Genomic DNA, 18,720 nt, shown 5'->3' on the forward strand with positions numbered 1-18,720 from the left:
GCGATAACTAGGCCCCTATGGGCTTTGATCTCGGCCGACACACTCGTCATTATATAGCTTGAGACATCGCAGAGCTTCGTTCCACCACTGCGACTCATGCCTAACCTCAAGCACCTCACTGAGCGCATCTTCCAGTCGCCCCAAAAGTACATCCAGGGCCCGAATGCCATCAAGAATGCGGCCAAGTATCTCGACTCGCTCGGCCGTACCCCGTTGTTGGCAGTAGATGATCTGGTGTTCAACATCGGTGCGTGCAGCCTGCATACGGGGGCCCACAGACCCAAGTTGACTCGTTGGTGATCAGCGGGAAAGCAGCTCGTCGAGGCCTTGGAGCAAGCGCAATTCAAGGTCACCCGTGGCCGCTTCGGTGGCGAGGCCTCCACACAGGAGATCGAACGGCTCGTCACACTCGGCAAGGAGTCCCGGAGCGACTTCGTCATCGCACTCGGCGGCGGCAAGACGATCGACACCGCCAAGTGCGTCGCAGACCTGCTCAAGCTACCTGTCGCAGTCCTGCCCACGACCGCGTCGACGGACGCACCGTGCTCCGCGCTCTCCGTGATCTACACGCCGGACGGCGCGTTCGAAAAATACACGTTCTATGACAAGAACCCGAACCTCGTCCTCGTCGACACGAGCGTCATCGTCCAGGCCCCCGCGCGCTTCCTCGCCGCCGGCATCGGCGATGCCATCGCGACGAACATCGAGGCGCGCCAGTCGCGGCACAGCCCGAACTTTGGCGGCCTCCTCCCGACAGACCTCTCGGAGGCGGTCGGCGCAAAGTGCGAGGAGATCCTGCTCAAATACGGCAAGCAAGCGTACGAAGCGAACAAGGCCAAGGCCCTCACTCCCGCGTTCGAGGCGGTCGTAGAGGCAAACACGCTGCTGTCCGGACTCGGCTTTGAGTCTGGAGGACTTGCTGCTGCTCACGCCGTATGAGGTCTCCGCTCTCGCATTGACATGGTTCTTACGCACTATTGTAGATCCACAACGGCTTCACTGCTATTCATGCTCTGCACGGTTTGATGCACGGAGAGAAAGGTGAATTGCCATGAAGCTTGCTTCCTGGTACCAAGGCAACTAATTCCGCGTCCAGTCGCTTTTGGCGTAGTCGCGCAGCTCATCTTGAACGGCGCCGATTCCGCGGAGCTCGATCGCTACATCGGGTTTATGCTCTCCGTCGACCTGCCCGTGACCTTCGAGCTCCTCGGCATCCCAAACGTGACCGACGAGGAGATCCGCTCCGTCGCAAAGCTCTCGTGCGCACCGAACGAGACGATCTGGAACATGGAGATCGCTATTAACGAGGAGATCGTCTTCAACGCGATCAAGGGTGCCAACGCTGCCAGTGTTAGCTACATCAAGCGTACGGGTTGGAAGAAGGAGTGAACGTTTCTGATTTAGAACTCTACAATTGTACAATTGCGTGTACCATATGTGTAGAAAAGTGGCATAGCTGTGTAAGTCCTGGAAATAGCGTATAGCAGATGTAGCTTTAGAATCTATGATGTTATTACTATCGCTTCGGACCGCGCGAAACTGAATGTAATTGGGCACGATGCAAAGCCTTGAAGACATGATGAGACGGCAGTGCAGGTCAGCCTGCAACAGCCGATCGCGTCGGGCGCGACATCAAAAACGGCACTGCTCCCGCGCATGAACTCGAAGAGGCAAGTATACAGGAACAATCATTGCAATATTTTGTCCGGTGCAGTAACGAGCGCACAAGTGTTTGGTGCCATAGTCCAGCCACGCAGTAATCGCGCAGCCCGTCCTCAGTGCAGAACGCGAGCCCGATTCCGGCGATCCCTCGCTGCGTGATGCGTTGCCATGGGATGGTGCAGCTGGACGGGGACGTAGCTAACCAAGCTCCTCGGCTGGCCGTGCGGCAGTAGCGAATCAGCGATCACGTTAGGCACAGGGTCGATACAGCAGGCGACGGGAGAAATTTAGGCCTTGAAGTTGGCGCCGACACGGAGACCGCCCTTGGCTCACGAAAATCGTACGAGAAATTGGCGTTATACTTGCTCTCTCGGGACTTCTGCTTGTTGCGGAGCGCGAACTCGCCGAAGGACAAGCCCAAGAAGAGGATGGCCCGCTTCTCAGATATGCGTTGAAGGGCACGGCGTCGATATTCGCCTCGAGGACCTCACATAGTGTCTTGTGCGGGAAAGCCACTCGGCGAGCGGCCAACGCGGGTAGAGCAGGTATAAGTCGCTGATAACCTCGACGACGTCGATCTGGAGGACCGAGCTGGGCCAGAGGAAGTCGGAGAATATCTCCATGTACGGTTGAGGAGACGCGGGCTGCACGTTCACGATTGGGACCTTTTATGTGCGAGTGCGCCTATACCCTGGAACATTTACAGCGGGAGGATGTGAGTTCGTATGGCACGCCAAGATCTACAAGAACGCATCGGACACGACGTGCTTACAGTTCGGAATGCGTCGGTAACGTCGAGAGTAGCGAGTTAAGGCTTCTTGCTTGACATTCTCTGTTTTGAGCCACAAGTAGCGGCTGTTCGTTCGAAGTCCCTCGAGGACAGGGACTCCTCTTCATAGTGATTGCGAGGCAAGGAAACACTTGAAGTGTCATTGCTAGCACATCAGTAGGTCTACTGAAGAGCTCACAAAATGCTCGTCCAGTAACCCGGTGTGAACCTGAAGAAGTGTCCCGGCTTTGGCTCTGGGCCTCAACATGCTGCTATACTGTGTCGTTGTGACCACTGCTCGTTGTACTTGACTGCAGGACGACTGCTTCATCATTAGCAACGCAGTTCGAGTGCTCATGGCGTCAAAGAACTCACAATAAAGCCTTCTCGAGTCACATGGGATCACCCACAATTGAGCTGCGTTCGCCGCCGCTCAGTCAAAAGTGTAGGGATCCGACAGTACACGCGTCACGGCGTTCTGCAGATCATCCAAAAATACACCGCACGGTCTGAAGGCTATCACCTTTTCATCATTAGGCCGAGAAAAATCCTAGAGGCTTACATCAATCAAGACAGTCGGTGTTGAAGCAAAGGGCTCACTTACGAGACGACAACGTTACCTTCCATTTGTCACCTGTCCTCGGCGCATCACCCATCTCATACCTGAGCTCCTTCTTGAGACGACGACCAGCGTGTTCGATGGTATATACCGGGAGTTTCGGGCGGGCACCAGACCAGTAGTGGTCGTGCTTTTCATCCCGAACTCCTATATGTACCACTAAACCCCGAAGAGCTGACAGCGCGCCTGTGATGGCCGAGTAGCCACAACAATCCTACGGGCCCATCTGGCGCTTGTAGCGAAGTTCCGCTCGCCCACATTAATATTCCGCCCCAGAGGCGGTGCTCAATTCCGCGCGGCCAGTCGCAAACGTTTGTCAGTGCGGTGCAAAGGCCCAAGCGACAGATGCGGCCGCCGCTCGGCCGCCGCCTTACTCGCGAATCTCCTGGGGTCTCGATCGCGAGCACCCTTCGGGAGGTGCATCGTAATTCATGCGTGAGAGTCGCCGCTCATGCCTTCGTGCCGCGCCCGCGTTTCCAGGCCATTCGACGGCCTCTTGAAGACTCCACCATGCAAGGATGCGAACGCAGCTGGGCACGATGGCCAGCTCCATTCAGTTCAAGGCATTCGAGGTTGACCTTGCACTGGTCTCGCCGAGTTCACCAGCCTCAGTCGTCCAGAAACGGAATTGAGTGCGCTGCCGGCCGCCCATTTGTTCATGATCAAAACACTGCAACACATCGGCAGTGGAGAATAGCCTTGAAGCTTGAAGCGTCGCCAGGGCTCTTTTGCCCGAGGGCGCCAATGCACTCTTGCACGTATATATAATGCCCGACGCAAAGCGGTTTCATCGCCCAGCACATTCGGACTTGACGAAATCTGCCCACTTCACACTCTAAACGCTCCTCACAATGAAGTACTTCGCTGTCGTCGCCGCCCTCGCTGCTACCTGCTTCGCGCAGAACATTGCCATTGGCTTCCCCGCTGCCAATTCGACTGTCAGCCCGGGCCAGTCCATGACAGTTCAGGTCAATAAGCCGGTGCGTTTTTATGACTGTGATGACGTCAGCGCGGCTGGCGCTGACTACGACGCCCGCAGGACTCCTTGACCGGGTCGACTGAGGTCGGACTCGTGCTCTCAATGGCATCTTGCCCAGCCGACGGATGCACCAGCCCCAGCTACGACCCGTCTGACATACTCGGTCAAATCCTCTTCAACGGGCTCTGGGACCCCGAGTTCCAACCCGGAGCTACTCAATTGCCACCTCACCAGAACTTCACGGTCGAGGTTCCGCCGTCGTTCACTAGCGGCGAAAATGTTGCTCTCATTGCTACGCATCTCGTCTTGGTCGGGGTAAGTACTCATTGATCTATGTGCCTGTCAGGCGTCGTCTAACTAGCGATTCTCTTTGTAGGCCGGGCCTGAGGCTATTCTCCAGACCACCTTCGTCCCTTTGACCGTGTCTTGATTGGCAGATACTAGGAATCGTCTCAATAATTTCTTATGAGCTAACTATTATTCACGGACTTCTCGTATCTATAGTATGCGCATCCTGCATTACGTGAATACTGTACATACTTAGCGAACAACAACACCAGATACCTGGGTGATTAATCTTGCAATCTCTGCACCGTTTATAAGTAGCAAAGCTGCGCGAAGTTTCAAACCATTGAGGCATGTGTGATAATGGATAGTACCTCTGCTGTCGAATATCTGGCGATTCGCAGCATAGAATTGGATTGCTTGGCGCTTCCTATGACCCATTGGCGCTGATGTGCTGATGCACCTAAACAAACCGCCGCCGGCACTGCGGTTGCCTCCATCGCCTGCGCTGCCTGCATTGATGTCGATGGTTCTCGCAAGGGCGGGGGAAAAGCCGCAGCCAGTATCAAAAAGCTGACGAGAGCGGCGCATTGTGAACCAGTGCGGGGATCGCTTTGAAGGACGGAATGCAGCGAATAAAAGTTCGAAAGGTCGCAAGTGCGAAAGGTGCCAGGCGCGTCCGGCAGTTCAAAGATAGATTTGCTGGCCCTTGGCTCTCACTCTCTTCTACGGCAGAGAAATTTGGTTAGTTCCTCGGCACGGCCATCAGCCAAAATTGATCCTAGACACGTCCTGTCCCAGTGCAGAGTATCGTGTGGGGCATTTGGCACACACTTGTGCTTGGCTGAGCATGAGTCGCGGATACCGCCACAGACGCCTGAAATGCCTCATACCTTTTCGATATATATCCTTTCGCATGAGGTAGGAAGCCTGAGCCGCCGCAAATTGTTTTTGAGGATGCTGTTACGAGTGGGCCACACTTCATTGTGCTGACAGGGGTACTGAACCCCACTCGCCTGCAGTCCCAGGGTTAGCGGCTGTTGCTAGAAAAGGCGAGGAGGATCCACGCGGACGTAAACATGTGTACAATTCCCGGTTTGTTAGGTCTACGAGCAGGAAAGAGCAGGAGCAAAGAGCTTACGCACGAAGTCCAAAGGCGCAGATAGTTTCAAGGTATTGAAAGTTTCGCGATGTGGCTTCTAAATCGCACAGGGTCGGAGATCCCAAGCCGTTTCGGACAGTGCCACCGTGACGTAGCATGGTCTGCTCGCGCGAGCAGAGGATTGCCGGGCTGCCGGTAAAAAATCCGCGGTCTTCGTCTGTGGCATGCAAGAGCATGCAAGTGGTAAACGGTGTATTAAGCCCGTATCGAGCAGTCGCAAATTCCATCGCGCACCTGGACATGTATTGGTGAGAGCACGTGAAATTCGCATCTCTTGCATGGCGGCGAGAAGAAACAGAGCTTGGAACACTGGTCTCCGCGCACACGCGTGTTAGCGAATACCGCTGGGCACGCACAAGTGGTCAGACAGCACACATTAACGCTTCGTAACGCCGTGGCCCCACTTCCTGCCACCCCTCGCAGACCGCCATGTGACGTGCCCTCGTGAGGATTAGTCTTCTGGCGCCATAATTTTCATCGCATAGGCGATCAACCGCGCCAGACGACCAGTCCAGCGTGTGTGCTCGCCGTTTGCGATCTCGCGCGCCAGCCGCGCTTGTATATGCCCGGGCTACTGTCGAGAGCCGAGCATGTGGGGTTCTCTCGATGTGTTACAGCGTTTTGATCGTGGACAAATGGGCGGCCGGCAGCGCACTCAATTCCGTTTCTGGACAACTGGGACTGGTGAGCTCGGCGAGATCAGTGCGGAGTAAACCTCGAATGCCTTGAACTGAATGGAGCTGACAATCGTGCCCAGCTGCGTTCGCATCCTTGCATGGTGGAACCTTCAAGAGGCCGTCGAATGGCCTGGAAACACGGGGCGCGGCACGAAGTCATGGGCGGCGACTCTCACGCATGAATTACGATGCACCTCCCGAAGGATGTTTACGATCGAGACCCCAGGAGATTCGCGAGTGGGCGGCGGCCGAGTGGCGGCCGCATCTGTCGCTTGGGCCTTTGCACCGCACTGACAAACGTTTGCGACCGGCCGCGCGGAATCGAGCACCGCCTCTGGGGCGGAATATTAATGTGGGCGAGCGGAACTTCGCTACAAGCGCCAGATGGGCCTGTAGGATTGTTGTGGCTACTCAGCCATCATAGCTCTGGGTAGTATAGAAGTTCGGGATGAAAAGCGCGACAAAACCCCTGAATATATGTTTCCAACCTCCTGTGCACGTGTCTGGCCGTTAGCGACGCGTAATATCTGGCACAGCAGCACTTACGACTGCTATATACATATGCCAAACAGGTTCCTCAAGAAGCACGCAAAAAGGCTGTGTTCAAGTAATGTTCGGGAGTGTCGGTTTGTGAGCTGTGGCATGACGGGTTACGACGAAATGAATATGGCCCAACACACCTGCATCATCCGAAAGACGATGTTTCACCCCTCTGCGTACATTAATCGGGGAACCTGTACTTATTGCAAAAAATGGGCGCAATATTAGACGTTAACCGCATTCTGAGCCAAAGGCAGGGGAGAGACATCATTACCTTCGCCACTGTCCCCTATTAACCACAAATCGCCGCTCTCACAGACCCGACTTCATGTTTCGAACTTCGAACAAGCAATCGGTTTGGAGGCAACCGCCTATCCGCTCAAAGAAAGTTGAACTAGGTCAGATTATGTAAGCCACATCCCCGACGGCGATGCTGAAATGCAACAGGAAAACAGGCGACAAACTTACCAGCATCGGACGTACCCACCTCGAAAGTCACGTACAGATTTGAATGTTGAACGATCATTTGCATTCATCTCAAGAATTCGTTCGTTACAAAGAAGACTAAAGCGCGGATGAGGATAGAAGGAAAGAGACAATGATGACAGCAGCCCGACGTAATCTATCATAGCTAGAAAGACCTGGATAACGAGTAAGGCTTCGAATCGCAGAGTCGCAGATGTAGGCGCATTATCACCAGCAACGGGAGGGACGCGGTCCAGAGAGGGTTCTAGTCACAGCCCGACGGATAGCGTGTGAGTGCAGGATTCGGCGGCATGCATTTATTGCTTGGTCTGCTTGGCCATCTACATAGACAGTTAGTACCTCTGAGGTTTCTAACGCAGCACTATGGGCACGTACCAGGTTGAGGGCAGAGCCGGCCTTGAACCACTCGATCTGGCCCTCGTTGAACGAGTGCGCAAGAGGGATCTCCTCCTTGGCACCGTCCTCGTGCTTGAGGACCAAAGTCAAGTCCTTGCCGGGAGTGAAGGACTCGAGGCCGAGGATATCAATACGGTCGCTGGGGCGGACCTTGTCGTAGTCCTCAGGGTTAACGAAGGTAAGCGCGAGCATACCCTGCTTCTTGAGGTTGGTCTCGTGGATGCGGGCGAACGAGCGGGTGATGATAGCAAGGCCACCAAGGAAGCGGGGTTCGAGGGCAGCATGCTCACGAGAGGAACCTTCACCATAGTTGTGGTCGCCGACAGCAACCCACTTGATGCCGTGGTCACGGTAGTAAGCCGCGGTAGCAGGGACAGGGCCGAGTTCGCCAGTGAGTTGATTCTTGACCTTGTTTGCTTCACCGTTCTCAGAGTTGACGGCACCGATGAGGCAGTTCTCTAGAAATACGGGTCAGCATGATATTTTCTGCTACAGGCAGCGATGAGCTTACGGGAAATATTCTCGAGATGTCCACGGTACTTGAGCCAGGGGCCGCCAGCAGAGATGTGGTCAGTCGTGCACTTGCCCTTAACCTTGATGAGAATGGGGAGATCGGTAGGGGTCTTGCCATCCCAGGGAGCGAAAGGCTTGAGGAGCTGAAGCCGATCAGACTTGGGGCTGACAGCGACCTGAACGCTAGCACGGTTTTCCGGAGGAGCCTGGTAGGTGTTTTCGCCCGGGTCGAAGCCACGAGGGGGCAGTTCGTTGCCTGAAGGATCGTTGAACTTGAAAGGCTTGCCATCGGAACCAGTGAGAACATCAGTGATAGGGTTAAAAGTCAGGTCACCAGCAAACGCCATGGCAGTGACAATATCGGGGGAAGCAACGAAAGCGTGCGTGGCAGGGTTAGCATCGTTACGACCAGTGAAGTTGCGGTTGTACGAGGTGATAACTAGAAAACCGGTCAGCATAGGCCACAATGCTGTAAACACAGTAAACGAGACGTACTAGAATTAGCCTCTCCCTTCTCCACGTCGCGCCTGTCCCATTGACCAATGCAAGGACCGCATGCATTGGCAAGTACCAGACCACCAACCTCCTCAAGGGCGGCTATCTGCCCGTCGCGGGCAATAGTAGCGCGAACCTGCTCAGAACCGGGGGTAACCGTGAACTTGCTCTTGGTCTGGAGACCGTGGTCGGCAGCCTGACGGGCGATCGCAGCGGCACGAGACATGTCCTCGTACGAAGAGTTGGTGCATGAGCCGATAAGCGCAACCTTAATGTCCTGAGGCCAACCATTCTCCTTGACAGCGTTCTTGAACTTAGAGAGTGGAGTGGCCAGGTCGGGGGTAAAGGGACCGTTGATATGGGGCTCAAGCTCGGAAAGGTTCTACGATCCTGCGTTAGCTGGGCGCATATGAGCGAACGTCGGATACGCACGATATCAATCACCCGGTCATACTCGGCACCCTTGTCAGCCTTCAGGTTGTGTTGGAAGCGCTGAGCGTACTGAGCAATCTGGCCACGCTTGGTAGCTTTGAGGTAGTCGACCATACGACGGTTGAAGGGGAAAAGCGACGTAGTAGCGCCAATTTCCGCACCCATGTTGCAAATCGTAGCCATACCAGTGCATGACAGAGACTCGACACCGGGACCAGTGTACTCGACGATAGCACCAGTGCCTCCCTTGACCGTAAGGACGCCAGCAACCTTGAGGATCACATCTGCCTCGCTATCAGAGGCCGCCAAGACGCCGATAGATAAGAGACTTACCTTTAGGAGCGGTCCAGCCGGAGAGCTCGCCAGTGAGGTTGACACCGATGACCTTAGGGCACTTCAGTTCCCAAGGAAGACCAGCCATGACATCGACCGCGTCAGCACCACCAACACCGCAGGCAACCATGCCGAGACCGCCTGCGTTAGGTGTGTGCGAGTCCGTACCGATCATCAAACCGCCGGGGAAGGCGTAGTTCTCGAGGATGATCTGGTGAATGATACCAGAGCCAGGGTGCCAGAAACCCATACCGTACTATAGAAGGGTAAGGCCACAGTCTATAAGCAGAATATAAAACGTACCTTAGCCGTAGCAGTCGCCAAGAAGTCGTAAACCTCCTTGTTCATCTCCTTTGCACGTGCCAAATCCTTAACCCCGCCAATCTGAGCTTCAATAAGGTGATCACAGTGCACAGTGGTGGGGACGGCAGTGGTGTCCATGCCCGCAGACATGAATTGGAGAATGGCCATCTTAAAGGCGTGACGTCAGGGTATAGACGCGCGTCGAAATGCCGCGAAACGCACCTGCGCAGTGGCATCCTGGCAGGCAACACGCTGTACAACGAAGTGCAGTGGTCAGGCTAGTTTGCATAGCACTGGAGGAGGCACGTACGTCAGGTCGAAGCTTAAGGTAGCTCACGCCGCGCTCAATGTCCTGGTTCACGGCGTCATCAAGATGGCCGTACAGAATCTTCTCGGAAAGCGTCAAGGGACGCTTCAGCCTGTTAAAGTACATTGGTTTCGTATTCTGAACGATCATTCCAACGCGAAACATACCTGTCGCGAATGACAGCGAGGTTATCCTCGATTCGTTGGTAGTTGATATACGACTTGGGCTCGAGGAGCGACATGGGGACTTTTGTTGCGCCAATAGGTTCAGCGACGGTGGCCATACCAGCGGTCAACCGCTGGAGTGACCTCCATGCGGTCGCTGTTCGCCCTGCGAGGTTGAACATCGTCAAGGACGTCGAGGACGTCGACGGGCTCGAGAGGAGAAAAAGAGGTTGAGGATCAAGGCGTGCCGGCAGCGTCCGGACCTATGGAGGAATTTATGTCCAACGTGATTCTTCGGACCCAGGAGCCGAAGCCAATCGCAGCCGTCCTTTTACGCCGAACCTCCGAGAAGCCGGCGACGAACACACCTGTCCTCCGGCCTCTGATTGGCTTACGCCGCCGAGTCCCCCTCCGCAACACCGAACGCTTCAAATTCGTCCACCGATTTTGTCTGCGGCCGACACTGGCGACCTCCCCACCGACTGGTCGTTCACGCTTTGACTGCCAGAAAACTTGTCCTGGATAGCGCTAGTGGCTTTCTCGGCCCTGCGCTGTTACAGCGGACCTTCCTCAGCGTCCTTTTCCAGCACATGTCCTCACGCGGGGTTCAACAATCACTATTATATTCACCTGTCACCGCGAGATACGAACTGCGGGGAGAGGCGGGTACGGTCATTCGCCAGAGTCTGGGCTTTATGCGGGGAGAGTGCCTGCCACGAGGGCGATCGCTGCCCTCCCCCTCTTTATCCTCGCTCAAGTATTCAAGATTGTACAACCATGATTGCAGAAGCGAGTACAACATAAACGCGTCCTTTTGTCACTACGTTCGACATTTGGAAGATAAATCGCGCTGAGTTTCTCTTTCTACTGCTGCCCAGAGTTTCTGTCTTGCCCAGATGGTTAAGCGCTGAGCGCTGAACGTGAGCGCCGGACTGCTCATAATTCTTGAGTGCTCTAGCTGCTGAATTGTCGTGTTCAAGCCTAGGTGAATAAATTTGAATTTGAGTCTCCCGTGAGCCTTGCTCTGATACAGGTGGCTAGCAATTCTATTACTCTCTCACGCGGAGACCCAGCATCACCTTCTCATAACCGTTCAGCTCGGCGATCCTGACTCATCTCATGGTCCCCGACGAGCTGTCGTCAATGCCACTATGTGTCTGCGAACACTTACACCGCGGAACTTCATAAAAGTCACGGCCCCACTCGGGAGACGTGGGCACTGAATGGACATTAACCAAATAGAACGTCTCCAACGGCGGTATTAGCCTCCCATACAAAAGTGACGACTGTCCCAGCTACAGCCTCGTGACTTCAGCTAGCTTGACGCTGAAAGGACCTGTCGGACATAAAGTCCCGCCACGGTTACCATCGTTTTCAGCGCGTGACTGTCAGTGTGCCGTGTTAAGGACGGGTATATTCACCGGTAGCGTGCCGTAGGTGACCGAAAGCTGGGAACCTCGAGAATTCTTCGCGCCTAGCGGTCACATTCAGGGCAGAGGTCTGTATCGATAGCAATACCCGCCTTCGGGGGGAAGGTGCAAACCGACACACTGCGCGCTTGACGCACCATTAATACAGGGCGCATCACAGTCGGTGAAAGTCAGAGCGCATCAGATGATTGGCGCCTTTACACGCGTTGGCCCCTGCTTTTCTTGACCTTTCGTCTCTGTCCCATCTGGGTTAAAGATTCACGGGCGGATACAGCATGATTGTTATCCCTGTATCCGTATAGGAATCCTCGTGCATGAAGATGTGAGCACTAAATAACAATGCGCAGAATACGGTGTTCATGAGCAGTAATTCTACATCGGGTGTCAGTGAGCATCTACAACGCTACTTTCGGAGGTTCATACGCCAACCGCAGCAAAATTAGATTCTAGGGTATAGCATAGATGTGGAATGGAATGATTAAGCATAGTTACGAGCATGTGGCTCGGCGTAGCTTTCTCCTGGACCTCGCCGTCGAAGATGTCATTCATTTGCCCGTCTGTCGGGCTTTTCGCCTGTTCCATGTAAGGTTGTCCACCCACTCTTCCGAGATGCTACTCATCGGCTCATCGGAGACAGAAGTGCTAACGTTCATGCACTCTTGTATACCAATGCTTCGGAATGCGACCGAGCGGCGTCGGCATCGGCGTCGGCGTAAATGCGGTGCTGTCCCTCGTCGCCGTCCCAGTCTTCGTCATCGATCGCCTAGAGGCCTTCGCACACAGGCGCCTTCATCTTTCGGGCTGTAGATGACTGGTGAGCTCAATCGGATATATCAGGCGCTTTCAGTTACCCACAAGGTTTGTCCGCAAGGCCTATAGACCTCGTGTAGTGACGCACGGTCTCATCTAGGAAGAACCCGCGCGCACAACAGGCCTTGGTAAGCTCTAGATCCAAGCTTTCTGACACAGTATACTAACTGTAGGGCGCTTGGAGGCAATTTCTTCCATCATGCTGCGTTGCTGACGGTCAAGCATATGGAGCGTCCATTCTTTCCGATGCGCCCAGACGCCAAAGATTTCGTTGCCGACGACGTCGCTCCGGTCGTGAGTCGTAGCATGCAGGCGCAAACGAGCAGTGTCCTCGTCGTTCAGCAGTCGCACAATGCCAGTGCCTCGATATGCTGCCCCCACAGGCCAGGTGAGGAGGCACCTCGTGGCGTTGGGCCTATGGGAGCTGTACTCTGCAGCCAAATAATTGTCAGCACGCTCATCGGTGACGTCGGAGTATTCAGCATTGCCACTTCGCGCCTCAGTACTTAAAGCTGGAGATTTGTAGAACATGTTCATTGTGGGTGGCCATACAAACTTTCTGGAGACCATAGACTAATTCCGGCTATAGTGGTTAGCGTTGGAGGCAGATGGTGCTTGTGAATGGCAGTGAGTATTTTGATTTGTAGACCAATCAATCCGGCGACTTATATAGCTACATCGCTGTATGGTCCTGGCACCTCAGCGAAATGGCCAAGCGATCCGATATGCACGCCCCTCCGAGTCAGACGCTCTGTGCTTCAAATACCTCTTCCGTGGCGTTATAAAAGGTAGGTGTCTTTAAGCTCTGATGCTCTCAGTTCATTTTTGCGAAGGAAGTTGACGTGCCTGACGGACAAATGACGCATTTATGTAATCTTCTCGGGATTCAAGGTTCCGGTAAAGACGTGGGCACTCGGGGATCATTATACGGCAACAGGCTCGCCCGGGGGCCGATCTCCTGAAAAGAGCCGGATCTACAGTTCGTGACAAGAGAAGGTGTTTATAATCTCCGTATGTGACTACCAAAGCAAGCCGTCAACTCACCGTCGGCTCTAAACTTAAGAATATCATCAGAATCAACGAAGATGCGACAGGCCGATTCGCTGGACTGTGTTAGTGCCTTCTCTTGTTCATCTACAATAACGCTGACGAAACAGGTGACTGTGATAGTATACTAAGCATATCAGCCTGGTGGCATCTTATGCAGTGCCGGCCTCGGGATCACATCAAGGACGGACTGAAGAATTTTAGGCGAATGCTGCTGCCCTAAATCATACCGTACATGTCCTTAGTTGCAGTAATGAGATAGGTTACATCAATACAAGGTACTGTAGCACAATTTCCCGGTCCTGTTATGCGCAGGCTTTCTATTATCCGATGGTGACTGAACCAGTATTCACGAAGTTAATGCCAGAGCGACACTTCAATTGACGATATATCGCTCTTCGACCAGAGGTAGAAGAAGTGAAGCATGGCTACTCCTTTATCCTTCACCCCAAGCAGCTGTGAGCACCCGCGATAATGCAGAGCTGGCGCCATTGAGACAGCAGCCAGTCACCGGGTCCGCAGACAGGGTTTTCCGGCACCTGTGCACGTCGCCGACCCCTGCCGGCGGTAAACTCTTGGGCGGATCGCGCTCGGCATTCACTTTTTCCTGTCGTATTGCCTATGCTAATGACCGGCCAGGGTTGTCGAGACCGTGACATCACGGATCGCTGGCAATTCGGCGAAAGCAGCACACATACGGGCGCATCAGTCGTTCGATGGGGCCGACGCCGAAGGCGCCTCTGAACTTAATTACCCTGGACGGTCTCACGACGGGCATGATATCGATTCCTAGTCGCCGAAACGCCGTGCTTCAGGTGGCGGTAATCTATGCTTCACACGCCTCATGATGTGGCATCCTGTGATGTGAGGATCTCGCTGCCTCTGCCTCCGTTCCATGTACCCACTAGGGTCCGTTCATACCGTAATACAGGGACCATGAGACGGCCAATTTCCACTTCGCTATCCAATGAGAATTTGGACAGCTTACTACCTTAGCGCACAACATACGACCTTTATGCGCGCATCAGTCGTGATACACCCTTTGTGCCTCTCCGGCGGTGAAATGCGACGCGCTATTGGTTCAGGAGCGAAGGTTATCCGCTGCAAGTAGTCATGATTAGTCGCCCACTAGCACCTCGGAAGCTTTTTTTTTCTCGATCGTCGGTCGTACGCCTTTCGCCGAAATGGAAACAACTGCATTGAACCTTGTCTTTTGTACGCCGTCAAAGCGATCGGCCGCCGTCCTCTGACCTCCTCCGATGGTCCATGGAAATCTCTCTAGTGTTACAGATCCCTTTGGTACCCGCCGTCTGACTCAGCTCGCGCGCGGGACAGCTTTCCATCTTTGTCCGACGACTGTCGTCGAGCTCCGAACGAAGCAACGACTTGCGTCTACGCGAAGTTATACAATCTGACAGGAGCGCGCTTGTGGCTTCCCGTACTACTCCCAGCTGCGCATATATATGAAGAGCTGCCAGCTTCAGGTTATCCCAGACACCGGCCATGACAAGTGAATCTGAGTCCTCTCGACCTGCACAACTTCCCAGGGGAAAAGCATGCTTACGTTGCCGGTATGCCTTTGACCCACCTCACATGGCTGTCACTTACTTCTATCGGCTGCGGTTTAGGAGGCGCAAGATGGTTAGTAATATAAACGTCCCCATTTCATACCATCGCACTCACGGACTCGGGCTTAGAGATGTAATGGCGAACGGCCGTCGTGCCGCCAGTGTGTTCAAGCTGGCATACTAGATTGCGAGTTCACAGATAACGGACCGACCCATTCCCAAGTACTGGAAGAAAATGTTGCCGATCTCGAGGCGCGGATACAGGCTCTACAGGGCGACAGCGGGCCGATACTTCTGCATGATCCGCACCAGTCACGTCTATCGCCCATGGGCTCTTCTTCGGGGAGCACGAGGCACGAGGCACTGCAGAAAATGTGAGCAGGCCGCCCATTGTGCAATTCAGCTTACTCACTACTTTCCAGCATCCAGGCATTCCTCATGGTCGGGCCTACCTTCGGCTTCTTTTTCGACTTTCCCCGGTTTATGCCACGTCTACGTTCCTCACTACCCCCAACTGACCGCACCCCTGTTTCTGCGCTGCTCGTCCGTACCATCGAGCTAATCGGCACCCACTTCAGCGATGACGCTGCAATGCGTCAGGGAGAGGAGCAGAAGCTGGCTTCTGTGCTCCAAGCCATCCCCGCCAGCCTTGATCGCAGCCGTCTCATGGACACACTGCAGGCGGAGATACTGCTCGCATACTACCTCTTGCACAGAAATAGACGTACGGAGGGCAGCTACCATGCCGCTGCTGCCGTGTCCATCGCCGTCGCATGCAAGCTGCACAAGATCCCTTGGGGCGGCAGCAGTCGGCCGTCTTCGCCTGTGGACGACATCGATAACGGGACCCGCCTCCGGGCGTTCTGGACGGTCTTCGCACTCGAGCGGACCTGGTCGACGTGGACACACTCGACACCCGCGTGGCCTGTCGAAGTCGTGAATCACGGAGCGGTATGTGATCGCATCGAGTATATGGACTGCCTTTTCATTTTCCATCAGGAGTTAATCAGCGGTCTCGGACAACAGGGTGGGTTGATGATCCAAGACTCTGTTCTCGAGTCGAAGACCGAGATGCCATCCGAGACACTGCTGTTGTTGCGCCTGAAGGCTGCCATTTTGTTCGCTGAGGCGTCTCGCGTTGGCGAACGGTTGAGTGGTGCGTGAGAACGCGCGCTTACTCACATCGCTTATGCCTAACATGGCCCAGAGATGCCAGAGACCAATCCAGAGTTTACTGATCTTGAAAGCCGGATAAATACGTCATTGCACGTCGTCTCCGCGCTCGAGCTTACAAATCGACCGTCGCACTACCAGTGCAGCCTGCTCCTTACGCGAACGCTGCTGTCTTGTGCCGTTCTTCAGCTGCGAGAATACGTTTTCAGCCGCGGGAATGACAGTGACGTCGTCATGGTTCATGCCGCGACGACGGCCGTTGATGGTCTGAAAAACATGAACGTATCTGGCCTGATTTGTGTAGATCCGGTTTATGCGGTATGTGGCACTGATAAAGCGTGCGTCATAAGTTGCTAACGGACAACTTAGCCGCTCTGGGCCATGGTGGGCCGTACTCTGATACAGGCGTTGACAGTCTTGTCGGGTACTCCGACCACTGCGTCTATATTCCTCACATCTTCGGCTCCGAACGAAAGCAAGATTTCAGGATCGCTGGCCTTACTTTTCGAAAGTATGGCTTCCTTTGAACAGACAAGCCCACTGATTAGTGAGTGCGCTGACTTTCGTGTCCGCGTGAAACCTCGTTCTGAAATTGATGCAGAGGATGAACTCGAAAAACTTCGAAAAACTGCGCAGGAAAAAAGACTTGCAGTTATGTGAGATCTTCCAGAGCACTAAATTCTCTGTCCTCCGTCTGTGTTGTAGAAGGCTGTAAATGGAGAGGATGATAAGCGCTTACGCGGCCGCAGCGAGCCGACGCCACAAAGTGTTCGGCATTCTGGCAAATCTCCGGCGTCCCGACATCTCCGAACCGTAGTATCCCGAGGATTAAATCCGAGCTTCTAAAAATTGACGCGTCTCCAGTGCATGACCTAAATTTTGGATGCAATCGACCACTCAGAGTCTTACAATGAATCGTAGTACAGAGTCCATAGCATTATTCGCGACACAGGAAAAGATGGCATCGTACTTACTGCCAGAGTATGGTTCTGGCAGGTCTTGTAAGCAGTTAATCCATCGCCCACCCAAACGCTCGCTCGCACTCCCTCAACCGCTCACATACCCGCTTCACCTTCTCATCATCCACGTTGGCGACCGAAAACCGGATCCACTTCCCCATACCGCCCTCAGCACGGCCTCCCTGTCCCGGACCAAAGAAGCCCGCGGGCAAGCAAAGCACTCCAATATCCTCCGCCAGCTTCTTACATACATCTGCGGCATCGACGTCCTTAAACGGATGACGCACAAACGCATAGTAAGCGCCCTGGCTCCCAATGTGCCACCGCTCGGGAAGGTGCGCCCTAAAGAGTTTGTGCCGCGCGTCAATCGCCCGCGCAGTTTCCTGGACAAACGGGCGCAGAGAGGGGAGCAGGGGCGCAAGTGCACGCTGAGGCGGGCGTGGGGCGCAGATCTGTATGTTGTCGAGCGCGGTGTTGACTGCCGAGCTCAGATCGTGCGACGAGACGATCAACCCGAGGCGATGCCCAGGAATGCAATATGACTTGGAGAAGGAGAACAGATGGATCAGTGTCCGCCGCCAGTTCCAGTCTGCTGGTAGGGCCAAGCCAGACGGAAGTGACTTGGGGAGCACAGGCTTGTTTGAGAAGAGATGATGAGGCGGGCCAGTACTGATGACGTCGCGGTAGGTCTCGTCCATGATCAATGGGATGGAATGTTTGTATGCCAGGACAGCGAACGAGGCAATTAGCTCTGGAGAATACACAGCACCTGTCTGCACGTGTACCACATTCAGATCGCGTCCAGAGGATAGCATCATGGCGACATACTGGGTTGTTCGGTGTGACCAACACGACCGCGCGCGTCGAAGAGGTGATCAGCTTCTCGCACTCCTCGACTGAAGGCTGGAACCCCAATTCCGCACGTGTTCTCAGCCAGACAGGCTTGATACCGAGCATGGAGAGCGTCATTCTAGCGAAGGTCATGCGCTGTGGTCGCATCGGGACGGACAGAACTCACTCATGGTTGAAGTACCTGCTCGCTGTCAATGCGTGGCACAACGCAAAGGGGACATACGACGCACCAAGGGACCGGAAGTATAACTTCGTCATCCTTCTGCGCAACGGCCATGATGGCGGCCGTGAACGCGAGGTTGCAGCCTGCCGTGATAAAGACGTCGTCTGCCGTGACGTCCGTGCTCTCGCCGTACACTGTCTTCATCTCCGATGCGACAGCATCGCGCAACGCTGGTTCGCCTGCATTGGCCACGTACCCACAGCTCTCTGGGTCCGAAGCCGCAAGTGCAAGTGCGTCGAGCAGGGGCTTCGGCGGAGGTATGCCCGGGACGCCCTGTGACATGTCCAGTAGCGGTCTTCCTGGCTGAGGCTTGTACGCCTCCGCCCATTTGTACGCCTGCGGAATCCTTGGATGCAATCAACGGAGGGGCGGATGGTAGAGATCGATGGACGCACGGCGGCTTGCTTGTGGCCTGTATCGACGGCGCGATGCGGAAAGCGTAGCTAGACATCCTTCGTCTGAATAGTTGGATTGTCATAGTAAGTATCAGAGAGGTGATCTCAGAGGTTGAGTCGTGGAAGGAAAGACGAAGACCA

At 54.6% G+C, this 18,720-nt stretch overlaps 8 protein-coding genes across 8 annotated transcripts; 4 read left to right on the forward strand and 4 right to left on the reverse strand.

Annotated features, from left to right (window-relative positions):
* Window positions 1–44: 44 nt before the first annotated feature.
* On the forward strand, window positions 45–3,138 carry PHACADRAFT_262596 (uncharacterized protein). Its single transcript, XM_007399835.1, has 6 exons — window positions 45–247; window positions 305–933; window positions 984–1,041; window positions 1,097–2,753; window positions 2,807–2,981; window positions 3,036–3,138. Exons 1-4 carry the CDS (start codon window positions 97–99, stop codon window positions 1,387–1,389), a joined length of 1,131 nt encoding a protein of 376 aa, XP_007399897.1. The 5' UTR covers window positions 45–96; the 3' UTR covers window positions 1,390–2,753; window positions 2,807–2,981; window positions 3,036–3,138.
* Window positions 3,139–3,302: 164 nt separating this feature from the next.
* Window positions 3,303–3,654, reverse strand: PHACADRAFT_262598 (uncharacterized protein). Its single transcript, XM_007399836.1, has one exon. It carries the CDS (start codon window positions 3,601–3,603, stop codon window positions 3,421–3,423), a length of 183 nt encoding a protein of 60 aa, XP_007399898.1. The 5' UTR covers window positions 3,604–3,654; the 3' UTR covers window positions 3,303–3,420.
* A 245-nt stretch (window positions 3,655–3,899) lies between these two features.
* On the forward strand, window positions 3,900–4,629 carry PHACADRAFT_262599 (uncharacterized protein; the record flags this gene model as incomplete). The annotated part of the gene is made up of 3 exons (XM_007399837.1): window positions 3,900–4,030; window positions 4,090–4,344; window positions 4,406–4,629. Coding segments are annotated over 3 exons (440 nt in total), but the record flags the coding sequence as incomplete, so codon positions are not given.
* A 1,530-nt stretch (window positions 4,630–6,159) lies between these two features.
* On the forward strand, window positions 6,160–6,511 carry PHACADRAFT_262601 (uncharacterized protein; the record flags this gene model as incomplete). Its single annotated transcript, XM_007399838.1, has 1 exon — window positions 6,160–6,511. A coding segment is annotated over exon 1 (180 nt), but the record flags the coding sequence as incomplete, so codon positions are not given.
* Window positions 6,512–7,475: 964 nt separating this feature from the next.
* Window positions 7,476–10,241, reverse strand: PHACADRAFT_165434 (uncharacterized protein; the record flags this gene model as incomplete). Its single annotated transcript, XM_007399839.1, has 10 exons — window positions 7,476–7,499; window positions 7,555–8,033; window positions 8,087–8,527; window positions 8,584–8,965; window positions 9,016–9,299; window positions 9,349–9,604; window positions 9,652–9,819; window positions 9,874–9,903; window positions 9,962–10,070; window positions 10,126–10,241. The coding sequence occupies 10 exons, from the start codon at window positions 10,239–10,241 to the stop codon at window positions 7,476–7,478; spliced, it is 2,289 nt and encodes a 762-aa protein (XP_007399901.1).
* A 2,256-nt stretch (window positions 10,242–12,497) lies between these two features.
* PHACADRAFT_31877 (uncharacterized protein) lies at window positions 12,498–12,899 on the reverse strand (the record flags this gene model as incomplete). The annotated part of the gene is made up of 1 exon (XM_007399218.1): window positions 12,498–12,899. One exon carries the CDS (start codon window positions 12,897–12,899, stop codon window positions 12,498–12,500), a length of 402 nt encoding a protein of 133 aa, XP_007399280.1.
* A 2,103-nt stretch (window positions 12,900–15,002) lies between these two features.
* Window positions 15,003–16,810, forward strand: PHACADRAFT_199615 (uncharacterized protein; the record flags this gene model as incomplete). Its single annotated transcript, XM_007399840.1, has 7 exons — window positions 15,003–15,050; window positions 15,107–15,351; window positions 15,400–15,928; window positions 15,977–16,133; window positions 16,185–16,468; window positions 16,520–16,697; window positions 16,752–16,810. The coding sequence occupies 7 exons, from the start codon at window positions 15,003–15,005 to the stop codon at window positions 16,808–16,810; spliced, it is 1,500 nt and encodes a 499-aa protein (XP_007399902.1).
* Window positions 16,811–17,063: 253 nt separating this feature from the next.
* Window positions 17,064–18,669, reverse strand: PHACADRAFT_262605 (uncharacterized protein). The gene is made up of 5 exons (XM_007399841.1): window positions 18,580–18,669; window positions 18,192–18,530; window positions 18,128–18,142; window positions 17,938–18,079; window positions 17,064–17,882 (listed from the first exon to the last, which is right to left on the reverse strand). Exons 1-5 carry the CDS (start codon window positions 18,633–18,635, stop codon window positions 17,160–17,162), a joined length of 1,275 nt encoding a protein of 424 aa, XP_007399903.1. The 5' UTR covers window positions 18,636–18,669; the 3' UTR covers window positions 17,064–17,159.
* Between the last annotated feature and the right edge of the window lie 51 nt (window positions 18,670–18,720).

The sequence above is a fragment of the Phanerochaete carnosa genome (genome assembly GCF_000300595.1).
Source record: "Phanerochaete carnosa HHB-10118-sp unplaced genomic scaffold PHACAscaffold_9, whole genome shotgun sequence".
Taxonomy (NCBI): Eukaryota; Fungi; Basidiomycota; class Agaricomycetes; order Polyporales; family Phanerochaetaceae; genus Phanerochaete; species Phanerochaete carnosa.